We start from the raw sequence: 25878 nt of genomic DNA, 5'->3' as shown, positions 1-25878 counted from the left end.
ACTATCAGCAATTCTTTATTCTAAGCTGATCTAATTTTACTCTTGCTGTTTCCTCTCAGAAGCAATAATGAATCGTTTTTCACCCAAACAATTTATAGCACAGTTCAAAATCCAGAATAAAACTAAGGGCAAACTCTCTCTCAAAGCAACTGGCTGCCCTTCTAAACCGGAGCTAACAAAAACTGAAATTGTGGGACAAACTCTGCAGATCACCGGAGCTAAAACATTAACTTTGCTTTCTCTCCTCAGATTCTGTCAGACCTGCTGATGAGTTTTTTTCAGCAATTTCCGCTCATTTCTGATTTCCAGCATCTGCAGTTCTTTTGGTTTTATTTTGTTTACTTCTAACTGTACCTTGCTATAAAATCACAGAATCTCTATGAGCAAGCCATTCAGCTCATCGGCTCCCCACCACCCCCTCTGAAGGGAATCCCACCCAGACTCAGCCCCCTACCTTACCCCATAATCTTGCATTCCTAATGGCTAACCCACCTAACCAACACATCTCTGGACACTATAGGCAATTAGCATGGCCAAACCACCCTAATCTGCACATCTTTGGACTGTGGGAAGAAACCTGGAGCACCCGGAGGAAACCCACACAGAACACAGAGAGAATGTACAAATTTCGCACAGACAGTAGCCAAAGTGTGGAATTGATCCTGGGTCCCTGGTGCTGTGAGGCAGCAATGTGAACCATTGTGCTACTGTGTTACCCCTTCTTGCTCAGCTGTAAGCTCTTACTGCAGTACACATCAACTCAAATTCTAAAGCTAGGTCACAAACTGTTTAAAAATAAATCACTATGGTCACAGAAATACTGGTTAATTATTAATTAATCACATTATTAATTCATAGAAAAATTATTAACTATTACATTATTAATAGAAAAAATCCAAATCTTTCATTAATGCAGAATCCAAAAACCCAAATGTACAACAAATGATATTAACAAAGTACATAAACAATAACTCTCCTAGTTTGGGAGAAGATTTGTAGCTTGGGTGCTTGTTGTTGTGGATCTGTTCGCCGAGCTGGGACTTTTTGTTGCAAACGTTTCGCCCCCTGTCTCGGTGACATCCTCAGTGCTTGGGAGCCTCCTGTGAAGCGCTTCTGTCATATTTCCTTCGGTATTTATAGTGGCTTGTCTCTGCCGCTTCCGGTTGTCAGTTGCTGTCCGCTGCAGTGGCCGGTGTATTGGGTCCAGGTCGATGTGTGTCCCGCTAGTTTGGGACAACACTACTATTATAGCGCAAGCCAAACAGAGAACAGCCAGGGAATTCTTAGAGACACGACACTCATCCATAGATTCTATTAACAAACACATCGACCTGGACCCAATATACCGGCCACTGCAGCGGACAGCAAGAACTGACAACTGGAGCGGCAGAGACAAATCACTATAAATGCCGAAGGAAACATGACAGGAGCGTTTCACAGGAGGCTCCCAAGCACTGAGGATGTCACCTAGACAGGGGATGAAACGTTTGCAACAAAAACTCCCAGCTTGGCGAACAGAACCACAATAACTCTCCTACTTTTCAATGCTAGCCTTCTAGAAAGAATGCCTGAAGATTGTTGGATTTTCTGGTGGCTTTATCAACCTGACATACCTTTGAGTGATGTATGTATTGTCCAAGATTCCTTTATTCCTCTACCACACCGAGACTGGCACCTTACAACTAACCAGGGACCTCCATATTCCTCTTACCAAAAATGTAAAATCTGCATTGAACTCCACTTGCCAATTATTTTCCCATTCTTCAATTTATTATGCTCATAATTTGCTGTAGTCCACCTCGTTCATCCCAGCAAAAAGAAACATTGGTGTCAATCACCAAATCAGAAATTGTGTTTTGATCCCAGAACCGAACATAAATTGTGAATAGCTGTGTTGGCATTGACCCTTGCAGAATCTCACTTTCAGTTACTGTGTAACTAGTCCTGTCTCCCTCCCTGTCTTCTGTCTTGAAAGCTTGCAATCCATTCTGCCCCTGGTCATGATCCATACTCTTTGGTCTTATTCCTGAGTCTAATATGTGGGACCTTATCCTTTGAAAATCTAAATATGTAACATCTAATATATTAGCATTGCCTACTTTCCCTGTTACTGCCTGAAGGAATGTGAGGTGTGAGGTGATTCACTTTGGAAGGAGTAACAGGAATGCAGAGTACTGGGCTAATGGTCAGATTCTTGGTAGTGTAGATGAGTAGAGAGATCTCTGAGTCTTTGTAGATAGATCCCTGAAAGTTGCCACCCAGGTTGATAGGGTTGTTAAGAAGGCATACAGTGTGTTAGCTTTTATTGGTAGAGGGATTGAGTTTTGGAACCATGAGGTCATGTTGCAGCTGTACAAAATTCTGGTGTGACTGTATTTGGAGTATTGAGTACAGTTCTGGTCACCACATTTTGGGAAGGATGTGGAAGATTTGGAAAGGGTTCAGAGTGAGATTTACCAGGATGTTGCCTGGTATGGAGGGAAGGTCTTACGAGGAAAGGCTGAGGGACTTGAGGCTGTTTTCATTGGAGAGAAGAAGGTTAAGAGGTGACTTCATAGAGATGTATAAGATGCTCAAAGGAGTGGACAGGGTGGATAGTGAGAGCCTTTTTCCTCAGATGGTGATGGCTAGCCTGAGGGGACGTAGCTTCAAATTGAGGGGTGATAGATATAGGACAGATGTCAGAGGTAGTTTCTTTATTCAGAGAGTAGTAAGGTCTTCTGATGCCCTGCCTGCAACCATAATAGACTTGTCAATATTAGGGGTATTTAAATGGTCAGTGAATAAACATATGGATAACAATGGAATAGTGTAGGTTGGATGGGCTTCAGATTGATTTCACAGGTCAGGGCAATATCGAGGGCTGAAGGGCCTGTACTGTGCAGTAATGTTCTAAGTTCGATGTTAAATGCAATAAAGTTTGCCAAGATAAGTTTTCTCTTTTGTCAGTTCAGGTTGTGTTTTTAATTATAGGTCCAATTCTGCCCTTCACCACCAACAATGTTCCAAGGAGGTTAATCTGAAATGTGAGAAATGTAAAACTTGTTTTCACTTTGCACAGCTTCCTGGACTGAACACTGAGCCCAGCAATTCCAGCTCAGAAGCAGTTTGTTTACCAACAGCTGGGGTTGGAAGTCGTGTTGTCTCTTGTTCCATTCCCGCAAACGCTTCCATTACATTATCGTCACCTGCCACTTAATCGCAGCTACCTTTGATCAGATACAGAATGTTCTCTCCTTGTTATTGGCCAGTTCTGACATTTGTGTTTGCTGTAGCTCAGCTGGTAGCGCTCCGTGTGGGTCGGAATGTCATGGATTCAAAGCTGACTTCTGGGGCTTGAGCACAAAATCGAGAGAAATGGTACTGAGGGAAGGTTGGACAGTTGGAAGTTCAGTCTTTCGGGTGAGATGTTACACTGAGGTTCCATCTGGGCTCTCATTACTGAAACAGGGCCATGACATTAGCTTCAATTGCGCCCGGATTGGATCTTGAAAGCTGGTTAACTTCCATCCACAAATTATAAAAAACAAACTAATTCACATCCAAAGGGGATGGAATCCACAATCTAATTTAATAACATAATCTTCACATACATAATTCAAATCGCTTTAAATGTTAAGTCCACAATCAAAACCAACGAGTACAGACCTCTCTAAGTAATTTTTGAAGAACATCTAGAACAAATGCAAATGCGAAATGAATATTCAAAACACAAGATTACAATTCAGCTTCTGGGTCATGACCAGGCTCCAAATAAAAAACAAACACATAAAAGTATAATTTATCCAGTCAATACCTTATGGAGCTATAAAAATTCTCGTACAGAAAACAGCAAGAAACATAAACCGGACAAAAACATAGAAATATAACTCAGCTTGGCGCAGGTAAATGAGAATGGGGGCGAAAGTGAGGACTGCAGCTGCTGGAGATTAGAGTCAAGATTAGAGTGGTGCTGGAAAAGCACAGCAGGTCAGGCAGCATCCGAGGAGCAGGAAAATCGATGTTTTTGGGCAAAAGCCTTTCATCAGGAATCAGATAAGAATGGAACCAGGCGAGAGCTGACCTACTCAGCTGGATAATGGTGGAGAGGACCTGGGGAGGATGGTAAAGCATTTGAAAGGCTGAAGGTAGGTTTGGAAAAATAAGAAGGGCACATTTACCTTTGTCACACAGAATGTCACGACTGACACGGCAGAGTTCCAGTTCAGTTCAGTAACAAAGTTTTATACCTAATCAGCAAGAATCATGGAATTTAAGGAAAAGTGGGTGCTGATTTGAGACGTGGACCCTGGAGAGGAATGATAGGTTGAAAACGGAACGGTAGTTTGCAAAGGTGAACTGATCAAGAGTTTTATTCTCTGAGAAGGGTCTGATGATGAAAGATTTCAAGGTGTGAGGGGCAACACCTGAACAGTGCAAACCAACTCACCGACTGCACCAAGTTCTCTCTAAGCTGTGCCGTCACACTGATCCCAGTAAATTAATGTGCAAAATAATATCAAGATCTTTTCTTCCTTAATTCTCATGAGATGTGTGTAGTCCTGACAGGGCCAGCGTTTATTCTCCACCCCCAAGTGCCCTTGAACTGAGCGGCTTGTTTGACCATTTCAAAGACAGTTACTGGAGGATTGCTATGGATCTGAAGTTACTGGAGTTACCAGACCAGGTAAGGATGGTAGATTTTCTTCCCTTAAAGAGCATTAGTCAATCCAATAGGATTTACAACAAACAATGATGGATTTCACAGTCATTGTCACTGAGTCCAGCTTTATAGTCCAGACTTATACTGACTGAATTTAAATTGCACCATTTGCTCTGGTGGGAACTGAACCACGTCCCCAGTACCTAGGCCTGAACCGAGACCAGTGCCTGAACCATGTTCCCAGTGCCTGAACCACATCCCCAGTGCCTGAACCATGTCCTCAGTGCCTGAACCATGTCCCCAGTGCCTGAACCATGTCCTCAGTGCCTGAACCATGTCCCCAGTGCCTGAACCATGTCCCCAGTGCCTGAACCATGTTCCCAGTGCCTGAACCATGTCCCCAGTGCCTGAACCATGTCCCCAGTGCCTGAACCATGTCCCCAGTGCCTGAACCACGTTCCCAGTGCCTGAACCATGTCCCCAGTGCCTGAACCACGACCCCAGTGCCTAGACCTCTAGACAACTAATCCAGTGATACTCTGTACTTAAAGAAATCATATGAACACTCCAAAAAACCAAGCAGCAAACTGAACTGCTAACCCTCCAACCTCTCCTCGTTCCTCTTCACTGGGAATTGGTTTGCACTGTTCAGGTGTTGCCCCTCACACCTTGAAATCTCTCATCATCAGACCCTTCTCAGAGAATAAAACTCTTGATCGGTTCACCTTTGCAAACCTTTCAATGGGAGATAGGAGAAGAACAATAAATAGATCCAAGTTCAGGATCTTGGGCACAGAGTTACCCTGAAACAAGTCCCAATGAAAAGGACAGTTGCTAATAGTGTTGGCCAATTGGATGGTCTCGATCTTTGTGACAGGCAAGTCGATGAGAAAATTCTCTGATGACTTTGCCTTAAGAGTATGTGCACCGTGTTCAGCACCACCCTGAAAGGAAGGGCTTGTTCTGTGGAATGTGTGCAAGGCATCTCCCAGAGTTGGATGATCAATGTGATGAACTGACAGAGGACCTTCAGCTACTTCAGGAAGACAACAGAAGGATTTTCATTTGTGTGGCACCTTTTGTGATCAAAGTGATTTACAGGCAATTTGGAATCCAGTTAATGCCTGAACCAAAGGATGGCACCTCCAACAATACAGTGCTCCTACAATACTGCACTGGAGGGTTATCCTTGACTTTTGTGCTCAGGTTCTGGGTGGGACTCAAAACTGTAGCCCTCTGATTCTGAGGACAAAGAGAAAGGGTTGGAAGGACAAGGTGGTATCCTTCCTGGGGTTAAAGGGCAATGCAAACCCTCTGGTCGTCTTCTCCTGGAAGCTCTGGTGCTGGCTCTGAGAACCTGCCAGTTCCCTTCCTTAATTTCTGAAATGTGCTACAGTGTGTCAGCAAACATGGTGGTCAACATCCAAGACATTATCTGCACCGTGAACATTGCTGGAGTCTGCTTTAACATCTCCAGAGAAATTCAAATAGTAACCCATAGCCAGAACTAGACTAGCGATAAAATCCAGATTCTCAATCAGGCTCAGCTCCTCAGGCCTCATTCAGCACTTTGCCCATAATAACGCAAAACAAACGCACAAGCACAAGGTTTGAGCAATCTTCAACAGAGTACGCCACAATGTTCGACAAATGATCAGCTCCGTTCATATACTCATGCCATTGTTAAGACTATCCATTTCAATCTCTGTAATATCACCAAACTGCAGCAAAACCTCAACTCAGTCGCTGATCAAAATCTTCACCATTGCCTTTGGTACCTCCTAGCTGGTCATCACATCCCAATCCATTAACTTCAGACCACCCAGTGTTAAAATATCACACTGTTGCTCGTTCTCTCAATATTAGATGCTGAGTGTGCCCCAGGGATACATAAATCCTGACAGTAACACTGATTATCAGTCACTAGGGCATTTAGTTGATATTCAACAAATCCTCTGTGTATAAATGAGCAAAAAGCCACTATTTAGTCAAGGTATTTTCATAGAAGTAAAGAGTGACAGAAGCGTGCAGATTGTGCCCCATCTCACTACACTCTGTAACTGAAGGATCTGCTTTACTGAGTTCCAATCTCCAGCCCGTACCCCAATCAGTACATTATATTTTTTCCAGGTCTTGTAAAGACTTTTAGAATTAGCTTTATTGTCACATACACACAAATGAGTCCTGTGAATAATTTACAAGTTGCCACTTATGGCAGCACCTTAGGTACCAACATACGGATTCCTATGTGTAAATTATTAGGAAAATATTTTTAAAAATAAATAAAAAAATACAACAATAAACTAGACATTCAGAGAAATAAGAGTTCAGAACTACAGTCCAGCAAAAGCAGATCGCGCTGGGCGTCATCTTGACGCTGGGAGTTAGAGACCACACTGAGGCCAGGAGTTAGAGACCACACTGAGGCTGGGAGTTAGAGACCACACTGAGGCCGGGAGTTAGAGACCACACTGAGGCCGGGAGTTAGAGACCACACTGAGGCCGGGAGTTAGTGACCACACTGAGGCCAGGAGTTAGAGACCACACTGAGATTGGGAGATAGACACCACACTGAGGCTGGGAGTTAGAGACCACACTGAGGCCGGGAGTTAGAGACCACACTGAGGCCGGGAGTTAGAGACCACACTGAGGCCGGGAGTTAGTGACCCCACTGAGGCCGGGAGTTAGAGACCACACTGAGATTGGGAGATAGACACCACACTGAGGCCAGGAGTTAGAGACCACACTGAGGCCGGGAGTTAGAGACCACACTGAGGCCGGGAGTTAGAGACCACACTGAGGCCGGGAGTTAGAGACCACACTGAGGCCGGGAGTTAGAGACCACACTGAGGCTGGGAGTTAGTGACCACACTGAGGCCGGGAGTTAGAGACCACACTGAGGCCGGGAGTTAGAGACCACACTGAGGCCGGGAGTCTGTGTCCACACTGAGGCCGGGAGTCTGTGTCCACACTGAGGCCGGGAGTCTGTGTCCACACTGAGGCCGGGAGTCTGGGTCCACACTGAGACCAGGAGTCTGGGTTCACACTGAGACCAGGAGTCTGTGTCCACACTGAGGCTGGGAGTCTGTGTCCACACTGAGGCTGGGAGTCTGGGTCCACACTGAGGCTGGGAGTCTGGGTCCACACTGAGGCTGGGAGTCTATGTCCACACTGAGGCCGGGAGTCTGTGTCCACACTGAGGCCGGGAGTCTGGGTCCACACTGAGGCCGGGAGTCTGGGTCCACACTGAGGCCGGGAGTCTATGTCCATGCTGAGGCCGGGAGTCTGTGTCCACACTGAGACCAGGAGTCTGGGTCCACACTGAGGTTAGGATTTTGAATCCATGCTGAGGCCAGGAGTTTGCGCTGACCTTCATCCCAGCCTTAGCGACAGTGCTGCCCGAGGACAGATGGTAAAACGAAGAGGAAAGAAATGGACAGACTGAACGAGTTCTGGCTATGGAAACGTACTCTGCCACCATCTTGGTCTGCAGCTAAGTAATTTTCCAGTCATTTCTGTATTTTCACTGCAAAATTTGGGTTTCATCTTCTATTCTGTGTCCACACACCAGCCCTTTGTATTTAAATACCTAATGCTGGAGATAAAGTTCCACACTGCACTGAAACAATGTCGACACTATTGGACTATAAGGTTGCGGTTCTGATGGGGTTAATGTATGTGGCACAACAGCTCCCTGATTAGACACAGTCTGGGGGCAGTGTCAGGAGTTTAGTATTTAGTTGGATAGTTGATCCTGTCCCAGCTTCTTAATGCCCCAGTAATGACACCAGCCAAATATATTTATACATACTGCTACTGTATAATTAATCTTCTTGGTATCTAAGAACAGGACTTCTTCTATGGATATTATACAGCAGGTATCCTTGACCGATCATCGGCCTAAAGGGTGGTGACTGATTCAAACAATCCTTCACAAATTCTACCTACTGGTCGAGATGGAAATTGCCATAAAGTGCCAGGAACAGTCTCTGGAATAATGCCATAATATTGACATGGCAACAAGTCATTTGGCCAGTGAGTCTATGTCTGAACTTACCTTGCTAATGTGCAAACCTTTCTAAGTTTCTAACTTTTATAACCCCTCTGGTTCCAATATCCCACCAACTCCACCTAGAATCCATCTTGTATAATTTAATGTAGAGTTTTAAAATTGTTTCTGCCTCAGTTGCTTACCCTGAAAGGGCACTGCATAGCCTGACTATGCTTCCTCTGTGTGAAATCATTTCTACTGCTCCCATCAAACTTATATCATTCCTCTGGTCTCTCCTTCAGGGCCTTTAATGTTTAGAAACAATCCATCTTTGTCCACCTTATCCCCTTCTTTCCCGGTTTTAATCACCTCCATTATATTATTTGGTGAGTTGCATTGTTCTGTTGGTAAGTGAAATGTTTCTGAATTGTTTTGCATGTACTTGGACAGGCCCCAAGTGAATATGGGCTGTAACCTCTTTAAATTCGTAACATCCTTCCCATAGCGTGGAGCCTCACACTACCTTGGCCCTCTAACTGAGGAGCTATTAAAATATCAGCTGATCATCATCTCTGAGGCTCCTACAGGAGAATTCCTTCCACTTTCTCAGCTACCTCACAGTCCCTGGCTTCACCCAATAAACAGGAGCAGAAAAGGAAGACTTAAAACTCACACCACACCAGGTTAGAGTCCAACAGGTTTAATTGGAAGCACACTCGCTTTCGGAGCGACGCTCCTTCATCAGGTGATAGAAAAGAAAAAAGAATTCTCAGATACATGTCAACCTGACACACGTGTTGACATCTGCGTTCCTGGAGAGATTAGTGGAAGCTATCTCATTGAAGAAAGGCTGAGATTCCTCCCACATTACAGCAGCTGTTTAAGATCTGATCGTGCTGGTAAACCTCCTGGTGAAATTAGTTGAGAGTCTGTTGCTGGAAAAGAGCAGCAGGCCTGGCAGCATCCGAGGAGGAGGGGAATCGATGTCTCAGGCCGGGGCCCTTCATCATTCCTGCTCCTCCCAAATCTGATCTCCAGCATCTGCAAACCTCACTGTCTCCTCCTGGTGAAATTATCCTGGCGATTACAGTGCTCATTAAACTCTCACACAAATTCAGAGAATTCCAAGCACATTGACTCACCATCTCTGATTCATTCATTCTTGCCACCGAACTTTCAATGATTGCCTCTCAGTCAACATCTCTCACTCATTCAATGACTTGCACTCTACCTTTCTCTTCCAGTGACCCTCCAATTCTGAACTGATTCGTCTCTCTCTTTCTTCAATCATATTACGGTTTTGTCTCAGTCAGACGAATGCCCAGCCCATTAACAGGAATACTGTCAGACAGCCTACTTACTCAAGGACAGTTAAGGGCTAAGAGCATTGTGGGTTGACCTACAGCACATGGACTGTAGCAGTTCAAGAAGGCAGCTCACCCCCACCTTCTCAAGGGGCAACTAGGGACGGGCAATACACGCTGGCACAGCCAGCGATGCTCACTTTCCACAAGGGAACAAAAAAATCCTCCTGCCTTGGAAATGTATCATTTTTCCCTCAGTGTTTCTGGGTCAAATCCTTCCCAAACACTGAGTGGGTTTCCCTATTCTCCAAAGACTGTAGCAGCTCAAGCAAACTGTTTACATTCCCCCAGCTCCTCACCAGTAACTACAAATAAACAATAAAAGTCATTGAGTAACTGGGGCTCCACACCCAAAGAATGAAAGCAACCCTGAAATCAGAGCCTGAGCAATGTCAGGGGAGTTGAAAATGTGTTGCTGGTTAAAGCACAGCAGGTTAGGCAGCATCCAAGGAATAGGAAATTCGACGTTTCGGGCATAAGCCGGGCCTAACCTGCTGTGCTTTAACCAGCAACACATTTTCAACTGTGATCTCCAGCATCTGCAGACCTCATTTTTTACCCAATGTCAGGGGAGAACAGGTTTGATGAGTTTGCGTGTTTACTAATGCAGTGTGAAATATTTCCTCTTTTATCCAGCAAAGGGGCTTTTCAGGAATAGAAACTTCACTTATTCCTCACTCAGTTTAAATTCAGCATTATTCAGCGTCCTTATGGGCTGAGTAGGAGCTTTGAGATGGACAGCTTGGATTTAGTGATAAAAATGTGAACCTTCCACTAAACTAATGGACAAAAGAATGTGAATGTGAATGGTTGCACAAAGTGTTTTGGAGTAGTCTTCATTTCATGGTCTCGGTCTCAGTCCGGATATGAATGACTCCGAATTAGGTTTGATAACGTGCTGTTGAACCAGCAGCTCAATGACGTCTCATCCTCTCCCATGAAAATTTGACCAGAAACTTTGTGGCCTGGGTAATGGGAATTGCTGAAATAGACACAATCTGTGGGAGGACAGCTTGCCCCCAGTGCAATTGCTCAGCCAGGGCGTCTCGGATCAGCTTGCTGCTTATCTCAAGGATTGAAGGCTCTCAAACAGAGGATACTTTTGAAGAGCTGGTGTCAGTTTACAGATGGTGTGGTGATTTCGCCCTCACCATCTCTCTATGTTGTCTGTGTGGAGTTTGCACATTCTCCCCGTGTCAATGTGGGTTTCCTCCGGGTGCTCCAGTTTCCTCCCACAGTCCAAAAATGTGCAGATCAGGTGAATTGGCCATGCTAAATTGCCCATAGTGTTAGGTGCATTAGTCAGAGGGAAATGGGTCTGGGTGGGTTACTCTTCAGAGGGTTGGTGTGGACTTGTTGGGCCGAAGGGCTTGTTTTGACACTGTGGGGAATCTAAATTAAATCTAAATTAATATGTCCCCTCCCCACCGTTGTGAGGAGGCTGTCAGCTTAAACAGTGCATTACCATGGCAACTGGATGAGGGAGGCCCACTCGAGGTGTGGCGGCCTGAGGAAAGGTCTCTTCACCCAAGACTAGGCTCACAATGATCTCCTCAAAGGACATTCCCTTCTCACCTTCAGCATTCCCCATGTTACCTGGCAGCTGAATGTCTCCTTGTGGGAGAATTGCCAGGGCTTCCAAGCTGCTGATTGGGTGTAAAGTACCGGAGGTGCCTGTGCTGTCAATTAGAACACCGTGTTAAATTCCAGAGATTTCATGGTGGTTAGATACACTTGACATTTCTAGATAGAGTTATATTTCCTCTCACACACGGCTACTCCTCAATTAACATAGAACCATTACCTGTTCTCTCGTCCCATTTGGTTTCAGGCCTCCCTCCCAGACACAACAAGAGGGTAACAAAACAGGCCAAGAGGTAGTTAGTCAGTAGGCTACCTGTGGCAACGTTACTCAGCTGCTAATAAGTGTGGGTACAGAACCCATTTCAACCTCAACCTTCCACCTCACTGCCCTGAGCACAGTGTAAAATCCTGACCCTAACCTGTTCCTCTCACTTTATAGAAACTGCTAGACCAGTTCAGTATTTTCAACATTTCCTGCTTTAATTTTGAATCTCCAACATCGGCAATATTTTGCTTTCCCCCTTCAACTGTGCTGGGTTTCTGATTCTTTCCCAGTGGGAATCCCCACAGATCTCAATGGTTGCCTTGACCAAGGATCAGAAAGGTCAGAGTTCACCACAGCGGGTCTATGACCAGATCCTCGTTCACCTTATCATCTTGATTAACGACTAAATTACCTTGCATTCATATAGTAACTTTAATGTCACAAAGTAAGACAAGAGAATTCACAGGAGTGTGATAAAACATAGTCTGATACTGAGCCTTGGGTACGGACAAGCAATTTAATGTTTGTAATGTAGGACTTCAAACTTACAACACAGAAATAGGCCACTTGGCCTGACATGAGAGTGGTGCTGGAAAAGCACAGCAGGTCAGGTAGCATCCGAGGAGCAGGAAAATTGTTGTTTTGGGAGGGGAGCCCTTCATCCGACCTGAAACATCAATTCTCCTGCTCCTGGGATGCTGCCTGACCTGCTGTGCTTTTCCAGCACCACACTCTCAACTCTGATCTCCAGCATCTGCAAGTCTTCACTTTCTCCCATTTGGCCTGACATACTGGTGCTAATCCTCAAAGTCATAGAGGCAGGCAGCACAGAAACACACCCTCTGGTCCAAGCTGATCAAGTTTCCCAAACTAAACCAGTCCCAATTGCCTGCATTTGGCCCATAGCTCTCGGATCCTTTCCTATTCATGTAGCTGTCCAAATGTCTTTTAAATGCTGTAACCGTACCTGCATCGACCTGTTTCTCTGGCAGTTCATTCCATGTACGCACCACCCTCTGTGTGATAAAGTTGCCCCTCAATACGCTTTTAAATTTTTCTCTGTTCACCTTAAAAATATGCCCTCCCCCAGATTTGAACCCCCCCACCCAGGGAAAATACTTTGGTATTCACCTTATCACCTATTCACCCTTATGATTTTAGAAACCTTTATAAGCTCAACCTCCCACACTCCAGTGAAAAGTGTTCCAGCCTCTCCTTATAACTCAAACCTTCTAGTCCTAGCAACATCTTTTCTGAACCCTCTCCAATTAATACCATCCTTCCAATAGCAGGGTTATCACAACTGTACATGGTACTCTAAAAGTGGCCTTCTGTACAACCTCAACAAGACCTCCCAACTGCTATACCCAGTGGTCTGAGCAACGAAGGCAAATGTGCTAACCACCTTCTTTACCACCCTGTCCATCCACAATGTACCCGAGTATCTGGGTCTCTCTGTTTGATCCATCCTCCTCCCAGCCATCTGTCAACGCATCCTTCATGTGTTTATCCAGCTACCCCATTCTGCTCCAACCACTCTGTCTTCTGGTGAGTTCCATATTCTCACCACCCTCTGAGTAATTCTCAGGTGTTGCCTCAAAGGAGCAGAGTGAGATTTGGAAAGGTGAGACAGGTGAGGGGGATACGCCAGAGCTTAATCAGTGAAGGGTAGCCTGCCCATGCCTGAAGGGGAGAAAATCATTGATGTGTAAGAGGTCAGTGATCTAACAAAGTCATAATGGAGCTAATTAGTTTACCAAAGTCATGAAGGACTTTTTCTTTGGACCCAGTTACACAGTCCAGGCCAATGTTCTTTCCATGGAACTGATATGCAACTTGCTTATCCTTGAAGTGAATAAAATTTCATTTAAATATTGATCTTCCACCAATTTCCTGTAATATTTATCATACAGTTGTGATAACCTTATCAGAGAGTCATTGAGGTGGAGTTCAAGGCCTAGTCCAGAGTCCTGTTTTCCTGTTTAGAGCAGTCACTACACTTTAAACAGTTGTAAATCACTTTGGGATGGTCTGAGGTTGTGAGTGGTGCTATATAAATGTAACTATTTTTTTCAGTGTGAAATGGGAGTCCTTGGTCATTTTCCTGTGAGACAAAAGCATTTGTTAACTCTCAGTGAAGTGAAATCTGGTGAATGGAACATTATCATTCCCTCATTCCTACTCAGGTTCTGTCTGCCAAATTGAGCCGGATCATTTTATACCAAGATTAGAGTGGTGCTGGAAAAGCACAGCAGGTCAGGCATCATCCTGATGAAGGGCCTTTGCCCAAAACATCGATTTCCCTGCTCCTCAGATGCTGCCTGACCTGCTGTGCTTTTCCAGCACCACTCTGATCTAGAGTCTGGTTTCCAGCATCTGCAGTCCTCACTTTTGCCCATTTAATACCAAGTCCTGGGTAAGTTGTGTGATGGGGGCCTGGCCTGAGCTCATATTATTGTCCTGAAACAGGAGCCAAGACCATGCTTGCATCCTATTGGTCTGGACTGGCGTTCCAGAAAAGGAATCTTGCATTTACATAGCATCTTCCATGATTCCTAACCACTTCAGAGACAATGAAGCGCTTTGATCTGTTGGATGTTAGGGCATGCAGTAAGGAGGGAGGTGTGGCATTAGTGTATTGTCACTGACAATTCAGAACCTCAAGCTAATGCTCAAATCAGATCAAGGCAGTTGGTGAAATTTACATAAAAATGTGGAATGAAATGAAAGTTAGTCTTGTAGCGACCACTGTAACTGTAGTAAAAACCCACCTGCTTCACTCATGTTCTTGAAGGAAAGAAATCTACTATCCTCTGGTTTGGCCAATATGAGACTCCAAACCCACAGTGCTGTCAGTTTGCCTCTTAGCTGCTCTCTGGCCAATTAGGGATGGCTAATAAGTGAGGACCTAACCAATGGAGTCCATATCCTCTCAATTGTTTTTGAAAAGGAAGTTGTGATCAGTAAGCTCCGATAACCAGCAATGCGAACATGACTGGACAATCTGTTTTTGAATTGTTAATTGTGAGATACAGATTGACCAGGACCCACTGAAATGGTCCTCTGCTTCTTTAAAACAGACAAGGAACCCTCTGTTGTCCGACATGGAAGAACAGGTATTAGGTCAATGTTCAACTTAGAACATGGCACCTCCGACAGTGCAGCACTCCCTCAGCACTGACCCTCCGACAGTGCGGCACTCCCTCAGCACTGACCCTCCAACAGTGTCCACTCCTTCAGCACTGACCCTCCGACAGTGCAGCACTCCCTCAGCACTGACCCTCCGACAGTGCGGCACTCCCTCAGCACTGACCCTCCGACAGTGTCCACTCCTTCAGCACTGACCCTCCGACAGTACAGCACTCCCTCAGCACTGACCCTCTGACAGTGTGACACTCCCTTAGCACTGACCCTCTGACAGTGCGGCACTCCCTCAGCACTGACCCCCCGACAGTGTGGCACTCTCTCAGTCCTGCAGTGGAGTGTTGTGGAGTGCAGTGATGAGGGGGTGGGTACTCGGTGGGTATTTGGAATCTGCTGACTGTGAAGCCAGGAGGACACCAAGCAATAGAAACCTCTGAGATTAAAGGTCATCTTCCAGTTGGCTCCAATGCACAAACTTATCATCAGATGTGACAAAGAAGATGGCAGAGTATGTTAGGGTTAGGGGTGGAAGATGCTGTCTGCAGATCCAGCGGTGTCCTGTGCAGTCTACACCCTAAAGTGAAAGCTCTTGTTCATGCTGAGAGTTGGAGATGTCATTTCTCTAAACCCCAGCTGTTGCCCTTGTCATTAGTTCTGAACACAATGCCTTACTGCTCAGGCAAACGTTTTCCTTGAATACATTTTGCAAAAGGGACTGTTGTGTGTGCAGGCTGCCCTTGTGGCCCACTGTGGTAACACAGTGACCCAGTGTGAGAAACCAACATCCTAGGGTCATTCTCATCTGCCCCAGATGGAGTCTGGTTGAGTTGGGTCAGCTGTCTGTTTGAACATCCTTTCCCATCTCCCTGTCATACTCTGCTGTCGGAGTTTGGTTAGAATGACCTCGTGCAGTTTGATCACAGTGTGTGGTCTGGCCCTCTCTGGAACAGCAGAGAGAGAGAGAGGGAGACCTGATTACTCAGTTACTGGCTCTGGCCCAGAGAATCTTCAGCCAGTTCCCCTTTACAGAGAGTGAGCTTCCTTCCTCATGACCAAGTGGTTCAGACATGGCCAGGGGGATGAGGGCAGGGTGCCCGCGTGTGGACAGTGCCCGCGTGTGGACAGTGCCTGCGTGTGGACAGTGCCCGCGTGTAGACAGTGCCCGCGTGTGGACAGTGCCTGCATGTGGACAGTGCCTGCGTGTGCACAGTGCCCATGTGTGGACAGTGCCCGTGTGTGGACAGTGCCTGTGTGTGGACAGTGCCTGCGTGTGAACAGTGCCGCGTGTGGACAGTGCCTGTGTGTAGTCAGTGCCCGCGTGTAGACAGTGCCCACGTGTGGACAGTGCCCACGTGTAGACAGTGCCCACGTGTGGACAGTGCCTGCGTGTGGACAGTGCCCACGTGTGGACAGTGCCCGCGTGTGGCCTGGCAGTGGTCAAAGCAGCACAGGTCAGTGGCCCCCCCGGGGTAGGTGGTGAGTGAGGCTGGTAAATGCTCGCCCACTCAGTGAGGCAGCCTCACACTGTGTCACTGCTCAGGCCAACACTTTGACCATCTGTGTCTCCACCCCCCCTCCCAGAGCACCTCCCAGCCCGACCCTGGTCTCTATCCTGACTCTCAGATTCTCCACGTTCCCCCCAACCCTTTGCAGATGTGAAGCCACATGGAATACTCCCCCTCCCCGTCTCCTCTGGGAAACCCTCCCCAGATCTCCTTTCTCGAACTGACTGGAGCCCTGGCTCCCCCGGACAGAGGGGATCAGTGGGACTCCCTGTGCCTGGGAGAGAGCTGGTGAGTGCAGCATCAGAGGTACACGATCGACATGAGATACAAACTGGGACCTTTCTTAAATATCCACAAACCCAGTGAGAGTGTGAAAGTTATCCCGCTCTGCTGTTCCCGTTGAACTGTAGCGTTTTCCTGTCTCTGGTCAGTGTACAATATCTAAAGTGTGTCCCCAGTAGAGAAGGCAGTCCCCTGTGTTAAGTAGCTGATCCTACACTGTGACACCAGCTTGCTGATGAGAGAGTGAGGGTGGTACCTGTTTCTCCTGGTTGTATCCAGTCAGGTTGGTGTTGTAATTCCAGCTTGCTAAAACACTCTTGTAAAGGATGACTTCTGCCGTCTCGTTGTACTCGCTCACAAATGCCCTTGCCCCAGGTAGGTCAATGCTGTGGTTGCTGGGGAGGTAGGTGGGATCCAGGGCACAGGACCCCCAGGAGAGGAGGACCAGGCTGAGGAGACAGGGCACAGCGGTCTGCATGTTGTAGTGCCTGCCCCTTTGTCAGTGTGCTCTCCAACACCAGCCTCTTTAAATATAATCGCGTCCAGTCCCGGCTTCCCAGCTCTGACCTGCTGATAACACATAACCTGGCAGCTCTCTCTAATGACAGCACGGTTCAGGATAATAAAACCTGTCCTTAGTTGTTTCCTTGTTTCACTGCACTCTGCCTTAAAGGCACCTCCCCGAGCCATCAGCCACTCCACCCAAAACAGACCGCTCTTTCTGTGTGATATCTCCAGGAGTGCTGCTATGATCAGAATCCTGCTCAATGTAACACTGCCTCTGAACGGCAGCAGGAGGAACGTTGTGTGGAATTCTCTCTCTCTCTCTCTCTCTATCCACCCTCTCTCACACACTCACCCCGTGAGAGGGTCTCTCAGAAGCTGAGCTCACTCATCGCCTTCCTTCACCGTTTCAGCACCGAGCAGGCGGGTATTATATTCACTGGTATGGAAACCGAATGACAGCACACACACAGAGACACACACACACAGAGACACACAGACACACAGATACACACAGACACACACACAGATACACACAGACACACACACAGACACAGGCACACACAGACACACACACACAGCACACACAGACACACACACACACATACACACACAACACACACACAGGCACACACACACACAGACACACACACACATAGACACACACACACACACAGACACACACAGGCACACAGACACACACACAGACACACACAGACACACACACACAGACACACAGACATAGACACAGACACAGATAGAGACACAGACACACACAGAGACACAGACACACAGGCACTCAGACACATAGACACACACACACACACACACACAAACTCACAAACACACAGAGACACAGACACACACACACAGAGACAGACACACAGACACACACAGAGGATCTGCCCGACTTGGGGAAAGTCCTGTTGCCGGCATCGTGCTCCTGTTCACGCGGGAGGGATGGTTTGGTTCATATCAGAGAGGATTCTGTAAATGGGAACTGGCCCCAACTGCAACTCTGCTGTGCCATTCCAAACCCCACTCAGCCACCCCCACTCCACACCCCCCACTCCACACACCACCCCACTCCACACCCCCCCCACTCAAACAGCCCCACTCCACACCACCACACTCCACACCCCCCACTCCACACACCCCCCAATCCACACCCCCCACTCAAACAGCACCACTCCACACACCCCCCCACTCCACACCCCTCACTCCAACGCACCCCCACTCCAACGCACCCCCACTCCAACACACCCCACTCCAACACACCCCCACTCCACACCCCCCACTCCACACACCCCCACTCCACACCCCCCCACTCCACACCCCCCACTCCACACACCCCCCACTCCACACACCCTCAATCCACACCACCCCACTCCACACACACCCCCACTCCATACACCCCCACTCCAACACCCCCACTCCACACCCCCACTCCACACTCCCCCACTCCACACACCCCCACGCCACACACCCCCACTCCAAAACCCCTCTACTCCACACACCCCCACTCCATCACCCCCACCCACTCTCACACTCCATCACCCCCACTCTGATTCCCCCACCCCATCACCCCCACCCCACCCCCACTCCATCACCCCCACTCCATCACCTCCACTCTGACCTCCACACTCCATCACCCTCACTCTGACCCCCCCAACTCCCACCCCCGACTCCACCCCCACTCCTGCCCCACCCACCCCTTTCCCCTTTCCCCCTGCCTCCCCCAAGTCCATGCGAACTGCTTTTCAATTGCAGGGGGAAGTGCTCATTATTGCTTTCAGGATTTTCTCGGGATTCCACACAACATGCAGGGAGGGAGGGAGCTGGCCATTTGGCCGGCGGTTTGTGCTGGTGCTTTGGGGTTGTGAGTGACTGCTGCTCCTGCTGTGCCTCTCAGTGCCAGGGGGTGTGTGCTGGGTCCTCACTGAGGGCTGACACCAGCCTGACATCGGCCCTTTTGTCAGGGTGATGGTGGGATCACCGCTGGAGGGGCTCAGTCAGATATCCAGGGCCCCATTGCTGACTCAGAACTTGCTGCAGTAAACTTTCAGCTTCCGACCCCCACCCTGTTCTACTCCTTTCACCTTTGTGCATCTATCTCGCTTCCCCTTCAGCTGCTGTTTCCCACAACAAATCCTCGAGATAATGACTTCGACATCCTCACTGCTCTCTGGGGAATTTCTCTTGACATTTTTATTCCATTTTCGAATGACCCTTTTACATTTTCAGTCTCTTGTTCCGGTCTCCCACAACCACCCACCCTTCCAAACGTCTTGGTAGTCTTCAGGTGCTCCTTGAGCTGTGATTTGGATGGACATGCCCCAGTCCGTTCAGTTCCCCAGCCTCACCTGCTGTTCTGATTTATCAGAAGTGGAGGGAGCACTAATGTGTGACTCTGGTCAAAATGATGGGCAGAATTCAGCCTCACTTTAAATGGCCCTCAGAGGAGAAAGGTGTGGGATGTGGGGGATAGGCTGTCAGTCAGAGAACCATTAGAGATGTACAGCACAGAAACAGCTCCAACTCATCTATGCTGACCAGATATCTGAAACTAATCTAGTCCCATTTGGCCCACATTCCTCTAAACCCTTCCTACTCATGTACCATGCATGCACCACCCCTCTGTGTGAAAAAGTTGCCCCTTAGGTCTCTTTTAAATCTTTCCCCTCTCACCTTAAACCTATGCCCTCTAGTTCTGGACTCTCCCACCTCAGGGAAAAGACCTTGTCTATTTATCCTATCCATGCCCCTCGTGATTTTATAAACCTCTATGAGGTTACCTCTCAGCCTCCCACACTCCAGGAAGAAAGAAAATCACTTCGAAATAAGGCAATTCTTTAAAATTACAGCGGGTTTCACAGTGACAAGGTGAAGGTGCCTCCCATATACTCAATCCTTGTCCAGGGTTAAACTTGGAGTTGGTTCCTATCACTGTTCCCCTCTCTGCACCTTCCTGGCTCTAATAATGTGCATGTCTCGGGGGAGTAGGGGATGAGGAGGTGTTGAGGAGGGGGTGGTGGCAGGCGGATTGCAGGTAGAACCCAGAATTGGGAAGAGCCTGGTAACAGGGAGGGTGGCAGGGTTTTGGTGACCATGGGTGGATTGGGGATAAACTGCTGGATTGCCAGGGGTGGGGGGAGGGTGTTAGAGATGGGCAGGATTATCCTGGTGAATGGGGAGATCTGGCATGGGGCGTTAGCGTTCTGGTGGGAAGCAGACCATATTGGCAGGATGGTGGGAGCTGAGATTGGAAAGGTCAGAGGTGAGACAACTGGGATTTACAGGATGAGCTGCTGAGGCTGGGACACAGTATCTGACCCACACGCTGTGCTGGATTTCTCACTCCCCAGGGACCCCCAACTATGATCGATCAAAAACCGAAACACTGACAAACCAGAGACAATCTTCAACAGGTTTCAAAGGCTTAACAACCCATTGGGTTTCTGGGGAGGGGGTCTGCATGTGCTTCTTCCACATACCCCCACCCACACCGACAGCCCACCCACACCCACACCCCTACCCCCACCCACACCCACACCCACACCCATAACCCCACCCACACCCACACCCCCACCCAAACCAACACCCCCAACTATACGCACACCCACCCACACCCACACTCCCATCCATGCCCCCACCTACATCGACACCCACACCCAAACCGACGCCCCCACCCACACGCACATCCACACCCACACTGACACCCCCACTCACACCCACACATCCACTCATACCCCCACCCACACCCACACCCCCACCCCCACCTACACTGACACCCCCACCCCCACCCCTGCCCCCACCTACACTGACACCCACACCCAAACCAACACCCCCACCCACACCCACACCCCAACCCCACCCACAACGACACCCCCACCCAAACCGACGCCCCCACCCACACGCACACCCACACCCATACCCACACTGACACCCCCACCTACACGCATACTCCCACCCATACTCCCACCCAAACCGACACCCTCACCCACACGCACACCCACCCACACTCACAACCCCACCCACACGCACACCGACACCCCTACCCACACTCCCACCCACACGCACACCCCCACCCACACCGACACCCCCACCCACACCCATACCTCCACCCCCACCCCCACCCACACCAATGCCCCCACCCAAATCAACACCCCCACCCACACGCACACCCCCACCCATACCCACACCAACACCCCCACCCCCACCCACACTCCCACCCATACTCCCACCCACACCGACACCCCCACCCACACTCCCACCCATACTCCCACCCACACCGACACCCCCACCCATACTCCCTCCCACACCGACACCCCCACCCAAACCAACACTCCCACCCACATGCACCCCCAACCACACACAAACTCCCACTCATACCCCCACCAAACCAACACCCCCACCCACACACACCCCCACCCACACCCCCACTCATACCCCCACCCACACCAACACCCCCACACAAGCCAACACCCCCATCCACATGCACCCCCACCCACATGCACACCCCCACCCATACCCACACCGACACCCCCACCTACACGCACACTCCCACCCATGCCCCCACCCACACCGACCCTCCGAAAAGCAACTCACCCAGACCCATTCCCCAACGTTTACCCCTGCACCTAACACTACGGGCAATTTAGCATGGCCAATTCACCTGACCTGGATTGTGGGAGGAAACCGGAGCACCCAGAGGAAACCCACGCAGACACGGGGAGAATGAGGAGGAAAGATGAACGTATATTCTCAGTTTGAAATGCCAAGCTCCTGTTCTGCCTTTCCTGAATGTCTGGATTGAATGAATTTTCCATTGTGAGTTTGCTTTTAGATTCCTGACTTGGCTGACAGACCAGAGCCTGGGCTGAAGTTGATGTTTGGAACAAAGTTAGAGGAGACTTTGTGCAGGGTTATAAATGGCAGGTTGAGTTATTCTTAATCCCACGTGACTAACGATTCAGCCTCTTAATCATGTGCTTTGTATTCTGTCAGGAATTAATTCCCCCGCCATCTATCAGTGCCTCAGAGTTCAGTATCATTGCCATTGGCTTCACATAGAAATCTGAGCTCTGTAGCATTGGCCTTATTCAGGAGAGCTCTGGACCTGAGATTAAAATAGAGCCTGGCCTTAAAGCAGTGAAATTAGTTTGTATTAAAGATAAAACACTGCAGATACTGGTAAAACGTAATGCTAGATAAACTCAGCAGATCTGACAGCAATGTGGGGAGAGGAACAGAGTTAACATTTAGAGTCCTGTGTGCCCCTTCTTCAGAAGTGAAATGGGGTTAGCTTAGATTACTTACAGTGTGGAAACAGGCCCTTCGGCCCAACAAGTCCACACCGACCCGCCGAAGCGCAATCCACCCATACCCCTACCCCTTTACCTAACACTACGGGGAATTTAGCATGGCCAATTCACCTGACCCGCACATCTGTGGACTGTGGGAGGAAACTGGAGAATGTGCAAACTCCATACAGTCAGTCGCCTGAGGCGGGAATTGAACCCAGGTCTCTGGCGCTGTGAGGCAGCAGTGCTAACCACTAACCACCATACCACCCACTGACAATGCAGGTATAAAGACGAGTTGTTCCAGATTTGAAATATTAATTCTGCTTCTCTCTCTGCAGATGCCGCCAAATTATGGAAGATATCTGCACACAAAGTAGGGTGGAAGTTAGGAACTCTCCTAGAAATGGCAGCTGATGTTCAATCAGTTGTTTTTCACAAATAGCAGGTTGTTATTGCAAGGAATTAAGTGATAAGGAGAAAAGAAAGAATATAGAAGTTGGGTCACATGATCTAATTGAATAACAGAAGGGATTTGAGGGGCTGAACTGCCTGTTTTGGAATCCCAAAGACATCTTTTTCTCTTGGTTTCTCACTACAGATAACTAGGTTCTGATCTTGCTCACATTCCTCTGCATTACTCCAGAACATTTCTGCATTATCTCGTCAATGTTGGACATCACTCTCTGCCTGAGACGTGCAGAACGCAAAGGACCATTGTATAAACTCTGGAAAATGCCACCTCAGTTAATTCGGCTGTGTCTAGCACACTTTCCCTGAGTCAGGAGAATCAAAGTTCAGAGTCCAACTCCAGGGAGTTGGAAAAGTTTGGCGGAAGCCCCAGGGCTGGACTGACGGATTGCTGTGTGTTTGGGGATTTGATTAGATGCTTTATTGAACTGAGACTTTGCACTTGAATTCTATCTCCTGATGGAGATAGGAATTGGATCAAAAAACCTGAACGTTTGATCGTTCTGGATGTAAAAACCTACTTTCCCACGTTTTCCTGCTCCCCGCAGTATCTTTGAATAACTTCCTTATAAATGAGAAATATCATCAGTGTAAATCCATTTCTCTTCGAATCTTAAATGTCACAATTAGATGCTTTATTTAGTATTTATATGTGCTTATAATACAACAATTAATTGCAAAGCTCTATCTTTCAAAATAGGCAAAATAGATACGTTATATTGATCACTATTATGTTCAATGTAGGCATGCACTATGGTAAGTTTCCAAATACAGAAGGACTATAATGCATTCAAAACTACTAAAAATGTGCCGGCAAGCTTTCGTGTCATGTTTTGGACTAACATTTGTACATCTATCTATCCACTACTTTAACCTGCTGTTAAAATAAAACACATTCTACCATCTCCTTCATTCCAGTGGTTGAGAGGGAATTGCTCTGAAATAGAAATGGCCCATTACTCAGGGCTGAAGCTGACAGCTCACCGGAGGAAGGAGCAGCACTTGGAAAGCTTGTAATTTCCAAAAAAACCCTTGGAGTCTAAGCCGGTGCCGTGTGACTCCTGACTTTGTCCATCCCAGTCCAACACCGGCACCTCCACATCAGATTATAAGAAGATTAATTGTTTAATGTCCAAATCAAAGACACCCTGACTCTTTCCCAGAGTGGCGAGGGAGATGCATGGGTGTGAGGAGGGAAGGGACATGAGGTGGCGTGAGGAATGTGATAGGGAATGGCTGGAGCATGGGAATATGGCAGATCGTAGGGAACATTGAGGGTGGGTGTGAACTACCTCGGGAAAGCTGGAATGGTATCCCAGGGAACCGAGGCAGGATTGATCAGCTCACCACTGAACAATGCACAGGACTCAGAACACCGGAACATTGCATCCCCACTCCCCCCTCCCTTCACCCCCACACCCCCCTCCCTTCATCCCCACACCCCCCTCCCTTCACCCCACTCCCCCCTCCCTTCACCCCACAACCCCCTCCCTTCATCTCCACACCCCCCTCCCTTCACCCCTACACACCCCTCTCCCCCACCCCCACACCCCCCTCCCTTCACCCCTACACACCCCTCTCCCCTCACCCCCACACCCCCATACCCCCACACCCCCCTCCCTTCACCCCGACTCACCCCACCCCTCACCCCCACACCCACCTCCCATCGCCCGCAGACTCCCCTCCCTTCACCCCCACCCCCTTCACTGCCAGAACCCCTCTCCTCACCCCCACACCCCCCTCCCATCATCCCCACACCCTCCTCCCTTCACCCCACACCCCCCACCCATTACCCCCCCACACCCCTCCCTTCACTCCCACACTCGTCTCCCTTCATCCCCACACCCCCCTCCCATTACCCCCACACCCCCTCCCTTCACCCTGCACACTCCCCTCCCTTCACCCCCCACATTCCCCTCCCTTCACGCCCACACTCCCCTCCCTCACCCCCACACCGCCTCCTATCACCCCCACACACGCCACCCTTCACCCCCACACTCCCCTCCTTCACCCCCACACCCCCTCCCTTCACGCCCACCCCCCTCCCTTCACCCCCACACTCCCCCTCCCTCACCCCCATAGCCCCCTCCCTTCCCCCCCACACGCCCCTCCTATTACCCTCACACCCCCTCCCTTCACCCCGCACACTCCCCTCCCTTCAGCCCCCACATTCCCCTCCCTTCAAGCCCACACTCCCCTCCATTAACCCCGCACCCCCCTCCCATCACCCCCACACCCTCATCCCTTCTCCCCCACTCCCCCTCCCTTCACCCCCACACCCGCCTCCTATTACCCCCACACACCCCACCCTTCACCCCCACACTCCCCTCCCATTACCCCCACATTCCCCTCCCTTCACGCCCACCCCCTCCCTTCACCCCCACACTCTCCCTCCCTCACCCCCACAGCCCCCTCCCTTCACCCCCACACCCCACCTCCCTTTACTCTCCACACTCTCCTCCCATTACCCCCACATTCCTCTCCCTTCACCCCCACATTCCTCTCCCTTCACCCCCACACCCTCCCTCCCATCACCCCCACACCCCCTCCCTTCACCCTCACTCCCCCTCCCTTCACCCCACACCCCCTCCTATTACTCCCCCACCCCCCACCCTTCACCCCCACACCCCCTCCCTTCACCCCCACAACCCCCTCCCCTCACCCCCACACACCACTCCCTTCACCCCCACACTCCCTCCCATTACCCCCACTCCCCCCTCCTATCATCCCCACCCCCCCTCCTTTCACCCCTACACCCCACCCCTCACTCCCACATCCCCCACCCTTCACCCCCACACCCCCTCCCATTACCCCCACTCCCCC

General features: G+C 49.1%; 1 protein-coding gene across 1 annotated transcript in view; it reads right to left on the bottom strand.

Moving 5' to 3' along the window:
• The window catches only part of ace (angiotensin I converting enzyme (peptidyl-dipeptidase A) 1), a 162640-nt gene extending 145137 nt beyond the window's left edge, over positions 1-17503 (bottom strand). Inside the window, exon 1 of the mRNA XM_060848532.1 lies at positions 17034-17503. Coding sequence (XP_060704515.1) covers positions 17034-17255 — 222 coding nt within the window. The 5' untranslated portion in view covers positions 17256-17503. The remainder of the gene's footprint in view (positions 1-17033) is intronic.
• Between the last annotated feature and the right edge of the window lie 8375 nt (positions 17504-25878).

Source organism: Hemiscyllium ocellatum, chromosome 32 (genome assembly GCF_020745735.1).
Source record: "Hemiscyllium ocellatum isolate sHemOce1 chromosome 32, sHemOce1.pat.X.cur, whole genome shotgun sequence".
In the NCBI taxonomy this organism is placed as follows: domain Eukaryota; kingdom Metazoa; phylum Chordata; class Chondrichthyes; order Orectolobiformes; family Hemiscylliidae; genus Hemiscyllium; species Hemiscyllium ocellatum.
The sequence above is the reverse complement of the archived record's forward strand: the minus strand, read 5'-3'. Positions and strand labels throughout refer to the sequence as shown.